The following is an 11918-nucleotide window of genomic DNA, read 5'->3' on the forward strand; positions in this document are numbered from 1 at the left end:
ACTCCTATTTCTATTAGGATTATTTAATTAATTAGAGTCCTTGTAGGATTCTAAGTTTAATTAAATCCTATCCTACTAGGATTCCAATTCCCTTTCCAAACCTCTATAAATAAGGGCCTAGGGTCATAATTTATACGCACGATTGAAGTATTCAAAGGGTAAGTTTTTGAAAGAAAATTCAGCCACTGTCTTGCACTAATAGCCGAAAATTCCTAAGCACCTTAAGGGCGATTCTAGTTGGTCAATCTTGAGGCGGAGCCGGACGTACTGTGGACTATCTACGGAGGGACGACACTTGGAGTCCTAAAAACTTGTTCTTGTTCGGTTCGGGCGCAGCTACGGAAGGCACGCTACAAAGTGTATGCATCTACTATGCTAAATCATTATGTGTAAATAATATGCTTTCCTGGCTTTATGGTTTTTCCGCATGATTTATGTATTGTCATATGTATCATAACCTAACAAGATGGTCATTCAAGATCTTCAAACTCCACCTTGAGGGAATGTTACATATAAAATTTGACAATGACTAATATATATATATATATATATATATATATATATATATATATATATATATATATATATATATATATATATATATATATATATAAAGGAGGCATATTTGCTGAATTATTAGAGCGCCACGTAGGATTACTAATGGTTTCAGCCAATGAAGAATAAGATTTCTAAGTTTTTTTGAATTAAAACAATAATCGATTGCCACGTAGATAATTAATTAGGTGCTACGTAGATATTTTAATTAATTAATTACTAATATATACAACTCTATCTAAAATCAAACACTCTAAAAATTAAAAAATAAATCTAAAATAAAAATTCATCCAAAATCAAACACTAATATAAAATAAAATAAATAAAATTTAATTTAAAATCAAACATTAATCCAACATTAGAGCGCCACGTAGGAAATCTATTGGTTGGTGCCTATGTAAAATAAGATTTCAAAATTAATTTTGAATTAAAAAATTCGAGTGCCGAATAGATAAATAATTAAGTATCACATAGATATTTTTATTATCTAATATATATATATATATATATATTGTTATAAAATACATGTATTAGAATGGATGACCATTATACCCTTACCCCTATATGTGTATATATTATATATAGGCCTTTGGATATGGATGAATAATAATAATAATATAACTGACAGTTTCTCTCTTCTTCTCTCTCCCTTTCTCTCTATTTTTATAATACGTTTTCAGCACCATTGCTAACCATCAAAGGAAATAGAGATTGAAGGAATAAGAAAGTATAATAAAGAGAATCATCTACTCCGTATCACTGTCGATGTAAGTTCATTAACTGATTTTCTTAGACACGCATGAAATTATACGTGTTAAAATATACTTTGTCCGGGTTTAATTGATATTTGTTTAATAAAATATTTGTTTTATCATACTTTAGATCAATTGGTATTTTCATGATACTCCATACATGTTGTTTGACTTGATGACATAATTATTATTCTTATTATTTTTCTTTGGATATCGCTGCCATCAATAATTTCGTACTTAGCGGTTTGGTATATTTGACACTGTTAATGGTTTCTTCTTAATTCACTGCCATGTTTTGTTAACGAACAGTGCTATTTGATTTACTGATAGTGTGTTAATATGATGTTCCATTATTTTTGTAATTCTATTTTTGCCTTGATTTATGCAATATGATGTTTCTTTTTGTTTTGAAGTTCGTAACTGTATTTGTATTGACGATATCAAGAAGGGTATGATACTATGATGTCTCCTCTTGATTTATGATATTATTTTTACACTATTAATGGTTTCGTACTTTGTTTTATATAAGAATGATGCTTTATAAATGGCGATTGTCAATAACCTCTAAATGAATCTCATATATTCGATCTGTTTCCCATTTATTAATTACATTAAAAACGATTGGATTTGCATGATAAATCTATATATTATACTAAAAGAGAGGAAATCAATGTGGTGATGACAAATGTCACTCATTGATTGGCCTCTCTTTTAATATCAACAAATTAATTAATATATAATTTTTTGTTGTCATATTTAACTTATTGTATTTTATGGTAACACTAACTAATATGGAAAATGCATAAAAAATGATCCACCAATATCTCATATTCTCATTGACACAACAATTTAAACTAATTTTCTTTTCAATTCTCAAACCTCTCCGTACCACGTACTGTACAAAATCCAAAATAGAAAAGAATACTCATTATATATTACCAAACCCATAAGTCATAGATAAAAATAATTCTGCATCCTAATTCAACCAAGATTATGTTAAAACAATGCGCGATGATCTTCAAGCATTTCTTCTTATTTTTCTCAAAAAAATATGCAAAAACAATATAAATAAGAGAGGATTATTAAATAAAAAAGGGCATTACAAGAATTTGTATCTGACAACCCAATAACGACAAATTAAAAATTCTGTCACAAAAGATTTTTGCGATGGGGCTAACAATCAAATAAAGACGGGAACAACCATCGCATATTCCTTTTACGATAGGCTAACGACGATATTTTTCATCAATTCATCCCCTTTTTATAATGGGTTTGCGACTGGAAATCCCACCACTATTGATCTCTAGGGACGGGATTTCTCGTCATTAAATGGTACAATTTCTTGTAGTGGGATGACAAAGCAAGTAAAATGATAGACTAACACCAATATCAAGGTCTTTAAAAAAATGGAAGTCTATGTGTTCCTCTACTTATCTAGGTCTTTAAAAAAATATCTAATTGTGATTAATTCTTATCTAGGTCTTTAAACATCTATATATATACGGGGTATATGTTATCCTAGATAAGTAGAGGAACACATCAAGGTCTTTTCGTATGTATTATATTTATATTTTTGTAACATTTGTATTTAGATATATATTAAGAAGCATGTGATAAAATTAACATAATATTTTAAAATATAACATGTTCTATGTTATCCTATCACATTAGGTACTACTACGTATATATTATAATTTATTTATTTTTGCTCTTCAACAAACACTTCATGGAGTGAAACTTTACGGTAGATTTTCACGATATATTTTAGTAAAATTATAGTACAACGTAAGATAGATTTATAATTGTTATATGGAAACCTATAGAGTTGTAATTACTTAATGATTTTTAGTAACTCCTACTACATATATTTTAAATATTGTATTACAAATTTTATAATCAAAATATTTACTCCGTAGATATTATGGAGATAATTAATAAAATAAAGGGTACACAAACTTATTTAGGTACAGTCAAGCAAACTAAGACGTTAGAAGATGGTAGTATTTTATTATCCGTACTTTTATTTATTTATTTATCCATACTTAAAGCTTATAAGTTTGTACTACATGAATCATATATAAATATTCTCTTTATACAATATATCGTGTAGCGCTACTAAAAATATAAGACCCTTAACTGCCGCATTCATTATAAGGGAGCTTAACTCATTTTGGCATACATTATCTCTTATTTTATTTTTCAAAGAACACATTGAAAAATGACCGTGCATATTTGCTGAGCTATTAGAGTGCCACGTAGGAAATCTAATGGTTTCGACCAATGAAAAGTAAGATTTCTAATTTATTTTTGAATTAAAAAATATGTGTGTCACATAGATATTTTAATTAATTAATTACTAATATATACAAGTTATACAAATCCATCAAAAATCAAACACTTTAATAAAAAAAAAAAAAAACTACAATAAAGTCAATTCAAAATCAAATATTAATCTATTTTTTTAAAAAAAAACCCCAAAAACACAAATCTTCATATTTACGTGAAAAATACAGGACTTTTAGTATTGTCCAAAAAAAAAGTGTGTGCGCTAGGTAGATATTTTAATTAATTAATTACTAATATATACAACTCTATCCAAAATCAAACACTCTAATAATTAAAAATAAATCTAAAATAAAAATCAATCCAAAATCAAACACTAATCAAAAAATTTGTAAAATAAAAAAAAACGGCAACTTTGTGTAAGACCCCCTTAACCAAACGACCGCTTATATTTCTTAACTTATTGGTTCAATTGCTTAATTAACGTTAAAGATAATATTTTGAGCAAACAAGTACTGATTATATTTGACCAGCCATATTTTTTACCCCGTATAAAATATTTCTCCCCCTAAATCTAATGTATAATTGAAAAATCTTGAACGTACATATTGATTGAATCATCTAATACTTCGCTTAATTTTTGTATTATTTGTTTTTTTTTTTGATCATTTGGTGGGTAATATATTTTTACATTATAATCTACTGAATGCAATTTCAGATAACCAATACTTCGTATAGAAAATCTTATAATAGTTGAACTTGTACTATCCATTCAATTGTTTAAAAATTTGTGTCATATATAAATACTATCAATTATTTAATTTTTTTTGCCATATAATAAATACTATCAATTATTTTAAAAAAGATTCACGTTCTCATTATCGTGATATTTTTACACGAATTCAGAAATAACCAGTTATTCCCTCACACATAGTATTATTGAAGTCGTAAGGGCATGTTAATTTAAACTTTTGACTAATTTATCGTAATCAACTATTTCTAAAATCATACTCCCTCCGTCCCATAATATAGTGTCCGTTTGACCAAAATCACGGTTATTAAGGTAAAGGATAACATTGATAATAAAAACAATAATTATTTGTACTTTTAAGATAAAGTACATGTTACTTGGCTTTTATGAAGAGAGAAATTAGAGATTAAAGGTGTGTACATAATAAATAGGCCTAAAAAAGACAAAAATCAAGCACATGAGTTGAATAAAAGTCAAAAAGTATAATTTTCAAAGTAAAAATTCTAACTTATTTAGGACAATATTGGAATTACAAATAGTGCATGAGGGTATTATGGGTAAAAATTAATGGTTTAAAATAGAAATATGCACATCATTTAGGGACACAATTTTAGGAAAACAGGCGCTATATTATGGGACGGAGGGAGTAAGATTTAGATGATTCGATCTGTTTGCTTATTATGTTTGGAACAACAAAAATAATCTTTATATGTTAATGTAAAATATTACAAATCATTTACTCCGTGAGGTATATTTTAGATAAGGCTGAAGACGAAGATAACGTGGATGATTGACTAATATTACTAATAAATATAGATTTGGTGTTGGTGAGCGGGTATAAGGATAACATGTACCCACCTTGGTGATGGGGTGAGTTTACATTTCCTGGACTTGGATCACTAACCCAATCCTAACTATTACGGATGTCATTTTTAAATATTTTAGCTAATACAATTAATTTTAATAATAAAGTTATGCCAATATATTCAAAAGTTAGGTAAAGATAAAGTGGCTTATTTACCGAATATAGAGATGTCATATTGTCAGCGGAGGTGGTTTTTTGGGAGTCCTCCGGGCATCCTCTCCAAGTGGGAGAGAACCAATGAAAGTTTGGTGGGAGATGTGGTTAAAAATGTATCCGCAAGCGGGTAACGGGGGCGAGAACGAATTTTAAATTGGACCCTCCCGCCCGCATCGCTTATCTTTCATCAAAATGATTATGAATATATCAACATTTTTTTACACTAACGTACATATGATAATGTTTATATATTTACTCAATTAATATAACCAGACAATTGAATTATCGAAGACGTCAGAATATAGTTTTACCATTCAAAACTCTTTTACCAAAAATAAAATAAAAATTGACACTAGGGATGAGGTTACATAGGTGGGTGATGGAGCTTGGATGAATTTTATTTTATACCTGATCTCTCGAGATGGAGATTGGGAGGGGTGGGTAGGCGTTAAATGATCGAATAATGAGATAAATGAGACAAGTATTAAGTAGATATGACTAACGAAAAGAAGGGTGGATGAGATAACTTAATGTTTGACATGAGATGATGAATAGGGATGAATAATAATTTTGTTCATGCACTATTTTAATGATAATTGACTGCCAGATTTTCATATAAATTTATATTTAGATCATAAATCGTGCATCGCACGGGTATTATACTAGTATACTTCTATACTTGGTGTTACTTTGCAGTTAATGGCCTTGGAATTACTTTATTGTGGCAGTTTTTGACTTTTTGTACACTCCGTAAATGTGCTAGATCTTATTATTTTTAATTTTTAATATTTATTTAGATTCCTTTCATGATTGTTTTTAGCATAAAACATGTTTGCGTTAACGTCGTGCTCATGGTATTACTTTATTGTGCGATTGAATGTTGTTCCATATCAAGTTTTTAAAGTGTTGTAATTGAGATCCCTGATGAATATTATTTTCTTGTATAGTTAATTATGTCGAATCTAGCAAAACTTGAAATTGTGGTCCTTGATATTACTGGAAAAAACTATTTATCATGGGTGTTAGATGCTGAAATACACCTAGATGCTAAAGGGCTTGGTGACACAATAAAAGAAGAAAATAAAGCAACATGTCAAGATAAAGCTAAAGCAATGATATTTCTTCGCCATCACCTCCACGAGGGGCTTAAAACTGAGTATCTGACAGTTAAAGACCCACAAATCCTTTGGAGTAATCTAAAGGAAAGGTATGACCACCAGAAAACTGTGATATTGCCAAAGGCTCGTTATGATTGGTTGCATTTAAGATTGCAAGATTTTAAATCCGTGAGTGAATATAACTCAGTCATGTTTAAAATTACTTTTCAACTTAAATTATGTGGAGAGAAAATTACTGACGCAGATATGTTAGAAAAAACATACTCCACTTTTCATGCAAACAATGTTGTCCTGCAGACACAGTATCGAGAAAAAGGTTTTAAGAAATATTCTGAATTGATATCTTGTTTTCTTGTGGCTGAACAAAATAATGAGCTGTTAATGAAAAATCATGAAGCACGCCCTACTGGCTCAACTCCATTCCCTGAAGCGAATGTGACATCCCATACTGGGAAAGTATCAAAGAATACAGACCATGCCAGCAGCAGTGGTCGTGGCCAATGGCGAGGCCGTGGGCGTGGACGTGGTTTTGGTGGCTATGGTAGAGGTCGTGGAGGTTATTACAAGAGCTCACATTCCCACCAGAAGTGGGACCGCAAAGATGGTAAAGGTGAGAAAGGAAAAAGTGACAATGTGACTAATGTGTGCCACCGTTGTGGAGGAAAAGGTCATTGGTCACGTGTATGTCTCACACCAAAACATCTTGTTGATGTTTATCAACAATCATTAAAGAAGAAAGGAAAGAATGTTGAGACCAATCTTGTATTTGAAGATGGCGAAGGTGATTTCGATTATGGTGATGCAACTTATTTAGATGTTGCAGATTTCTTTACTTCCCCTGAAGGGAATAATTAAGCTTTTAATATATTGTGTTGGATTTGATATAAACTTGTAGTAGTAATTTAAAATTGATATTATGTGTTTATGTTGTGAACTTTATGATTGTACTATGACTTTATATTTTGTGTGTTTTCTAAGATATTGTATTATTTTGGGTGTTTTTATTTTATAATGGTTATTTTAAACATGTTTATTTTTATGACACATACTTTTATTTCCTTGAAGAATATGAATATCTCTCAAGGTCAGTGGGAAATAAATGATGAAGAATTGTGTCTTGCAGACAGTGCAACTACTCATACTATACTTAAGAATAAGAAATATTTCTCTCAATTGATAATGAGAAAAACTAGTGTAAGTACTATATCGGGTAGTACAAATATTATAGAAGGCTCCGGACGAGAAAATATATTGTTGCCTATGGGAACTAAATTTGTCATCATTGATGCATTATATTCTCCCAAGTCTCAAAGAAATTTATTGAGTTTTAAAGATATTCGAAGTAATGGTTATCATATTGAGACAATTAGTGAAGGAAATGATGAATTCCTTCAAATCACGAGCATAACTAATGGCACAAAGACTGTCTTGGAGAAATTACCTACATGCTCCACTGGTTTGTACTACACGAGAATTAATTCTATTGAAACACATGCTATAGTAAACCAGAAGTTTACTGATAGCTTCATAGTTTGGCATGACCGGTTAGGCCATCCCGGTTCAATCATGATGCGAAAAATCATTGACAATTCTTGTGGGCATACATTAAAGAGCCAGCAGATTCTCTCTAATAATTTTTCATGTGTTGCTTGCTCACAAGGAAAGTTGATAATTCGGCCATCACCACCTAAGATAAATTTTGAATCAATCGATTTTCTGGAACGCATACAAGGGGATATTTGTGGGCCAATACATCCCCCATGTGGATCATTTAGATACTTTATGGTTTTAATCGATGCATCGACTAGATGGTCACATGTATGTTTGTTATCATCTCGCAACCTGGCGTTTGCGAGATTACTTGCTCAATTGATTAAATTAAGAGCACATTTTCCAGATACTCCTATTAAGTCTATTCGTCTTGATAATGCTGGTGAATTTACTTCTCAATCTTTCAATGATTATTGCATGTCCATTTGAATAAATGTTGAACATCCTGTAGCACATGTTCATACACAAAATGGCCGGTCTTGCTGAATCATTAATTAAACGCATTCAGTTGATTGCTAGACCATTGCTAATAAAGTCTAAACTCCCAATTTCTGCTTGGGGACATGCTATATTACATGCAGCAGCATTAATTCGCATCAGGCCAACAAATTATCATAAGTTCTCCCCATCACAATTGGTTTATGGTCAGGAACCAAATATATCCCATCTTAGAATTTTTGGATGTGCAGTTTATGTCCCTATAGCTCCACCACAACGCTCCAAGATGGGTCCTCAAAGGAGGTTGGGAATATATGTTGGATTTGATTCCCCATCAATCAAATATCTTGAGCCAACTACAGGGGATTTATTTAAGGCTCGTTTTGCTGATTGTCATTTTAATGAGTCAGTTTTCCCAGGTTTAGGGAGAGAAAACAAACAGCTGGATAAAGAAATTAGTTGGAATGAATTATCATTATCTCATTTTGATCCTCGTACTAAGCAATGTGAACTAGAAGTTCAAAAGATAATTCATTTACAAAGTTTAGCAAATCAGTTGCCACACGCTTTTACTGAGCCAAAGAGAGTGACTAAGTCACATATACCAGCTGTGAATGCTCCAATTAAGATTGATGTCCCGGAAGGACAAAATGATGTTGCTAATGAGTCTAAGGCACGCCAGAAGCGTGGAAGACCAATAGGTTACAAAGACAAGAATCCTCGAAAAAGAAAAGGAGCAATAGTTGATGATGGTCAAATCGAGGATACAATCAATTTTAAAGGATCTCCATAAGAGACTTTAGACATGATAGAAGATGAAATTCAGGTACCTGATAATGAAGAAATTTCAACAAATTATATCATGTCTGGAATTACATGGAACCGAAATCAAATCGACGTCGATGATGTTTTTGCATGCAATGTAGCATTAAATGTTGTGGATGATGATGAGGATCATGAACCAAAGTCTATTGAAGAATGTAGACGTAGAGATGATTGGCCTAAGTGGAAGGAAGCAATTGAATCAGAATTGAAATCTCTTGCAAAAAGAGAAGTATTCGGATCTGTAGTCCGTACACCTGAAGATGTAAAGCCAGTGGGACATAAATGGGTCTTTGTGCGAAAGAAAAATGAAAATGGTGATATTGAAAGATATAAAGCAAGATTAGTTGCACAAGGATTCTCACAAAGACCTGCAATTGATTATGAGGAGACATATTCTCCTGTGGTGGACGCCACAACTTTTAGATATATAATCAGTCTGGCAATGAGAGAGGTACTTGACTTACGCTTAATGGATGTAGTCACACCTTATTTGTATGGCCCACTGGATAATGATATCTATATGAAACTCCCATAAGGATTTAAGTTTCCAGAAGCAACAAAATCAAGTTCTCGAGAACATTTCTCTATCAAATTGAATAGATCCCTATATGGATTGAAACAATCTGGGCGTATGTGGTATAATCGCCTTAGTGAGTACTTATTGAAAGAAAGCTATAAGAATGATCCTATTAGCCCATGCATTTTTATAAAGAGATTTGGATCAGGATTTGTTATAATTGCAGTGTATATTGATGATCTAAACATTGTTGGAACTCCTGAAGAGATTTCCATGACCGTGGAATGTTTAAAGAAAGAATTTGAAATGAAAGACCTTGAAAAGACAAAATTTAGCTTGGGGTTACAAATTGAGCACCTAAAGAATAGAATCCTTGTGCATCAAACAACATATACAGAAAAGGTGCTAAAAAGGTTCTCTATGAATCAAGCACATCCATTGAGTAGCCCTATGGTTGTAAGATCACTTGAAGTGGATAAAGACCCTTTCCATCCTCGGGAAAATGATGAAGAAATTCTTGGGCCTGAAGTACCATACTTAAGTGCAATTGGAGCATTGATGTATCTTGCTAGTCATACAAGACCTGACATATCATTTTCTGTGAATTTGTTAGCAAGGTTTAGCTCATGCCCAACCCGTAGGCATTGGAATGGGATTAAACATGTACTTCGTTATCTACAAGGTACGAAAGATATGGGTTTGTTCTTTCCAAATTTATCAAAAGAAGGTTTAGTTGGTTTTGCAGATGCAGGGTATTTATCTGATCCTCATAATGGCCGATCACAAACTGGATATCTATCCACATGTGGAGGTACTGCCATTTCTTGGCGTTCTATGAAGCAAACTATTGCAGCTACTTCCTCTAACCATTCTGAGATTTTAGCAATTCACGAGGCTAGTCGTGAATGTGTATGGCTAAGGTCTATGATTCAGCATATAAGAGAAGATTGTGGTTTATCTTCTGGGAAAGATACACCAACAATTTTATATGAGGATAATGCAGCATGTATTGCACAACTCAAGGAAGGATACATCAAAGGTGATAGAACAAAGCACATCTCACCAAAATTCTTTTTCACTCATGAACTTCAGAAGAATGGCGATATAAATGTCTTGCAGATTCGTTCAAGTGAAAATTTGGCAGATTTGTTTACTAAGGCGCTCCCAACTGCTACATTTAAAAAGTTGATTCACCTCATTGGATTGCGCCGTCTCAAAGATCTTCAGTGATGTTGTCATTAGGGGGAGTAAATGCGCGCTGCACTCTTTTTCCCTTAACCATGGTTTTTCCCACTGGGTTTTCCTGGTACGGTTTTTAATGAGGCAGCATTTCATGCGCATTATAAGACATTGTATTGTTTTGGATAATGGACATCCAAGGGGGAGTGTTATAAAATACATGTATTAGAATGGATGACCATTATACGCTTACCCCTATATGTGTATATATTATATATAGGCCTTTGGATATGGATGAATAATAATATAACTGACAGTTTCTCTCTTCCTCTCTCTCACTTTCTCTCTACTTTTATAATATATATCTATATAAAGGAGAGTTTTTTTTAAGAGATTTCGGAATACCACATATGATTTCCACGTCATCAAATATAATTCAATATTATTATTTCAGATTTATTAAAATAAAAATATTTACATAGACACTGATAAGTTACGTTAATACGGAATATTATTCTTTATCATTTACGGAATATGTAAAAGTAATATAAATTTAATTTATATTTTTCAAATTCAAGTCATTCTAAATTAAAATATAGTTTTAATTTTTCCACACAAAAAAAGACAAACTTTTATCATAGGTACGTACTGATTTTTGAATATTTATCTCTTAGGGAGTATCATTTATCATTTATCATTAACCCAATTAATCTATTAGGCTTATAATTTTTTAAATTTTTTAATCAAAAGACTAAGATCATCAAGAACATAAACCACCACATCATTGCCGAAGAAGATAACCCACCAAATCATTTGAATAAACAAATTAAAAAGTCATTTAATTAATACATAGTAAAATATAATCAATTATGAGAATTCAATGTGCCGTAAGATATACGGGTAACAACTAAATATCCGATAATATTTT

At 31.5% G+C, this 11918-nt stretch overlaps 1 protein-coding gene across 1 annotated transcript; it reads left to right on the top strand.

The window, feature by feature from the left end:
• Positions 1 to 6315: 6315 nt before the first annotated feature.
• LOC110778309 (uncharacterized) lies at positions 6316 to 7335 on the top strand. Its single transcript, XM_056832281.1, has one exon. The coding sequence runs from the start codon at positions 6316 to 6318 to the stop codon at positions 7333 to 7335; it is 1020 nt and encodes a 339-aa protein (XP_056688259.1).
• Positions 7336 to 11918: the final 4583 nt, after the last annotated feature.

This window comes from Spinacia oleracea, chromosome 6 (assembly GCF_020520425.1).
Source record: "Spinacia oleracea cultivar Varoflay chromosome 6, BTI_SOV_V1, whole genome shotgun sequence".
NCBI lineage: Eukaryota > Viridiplantae > Streptophyta > Magnoliopsida > Caryophyllales > Amaranthaceae > Spinacia > Spinacia oleracea.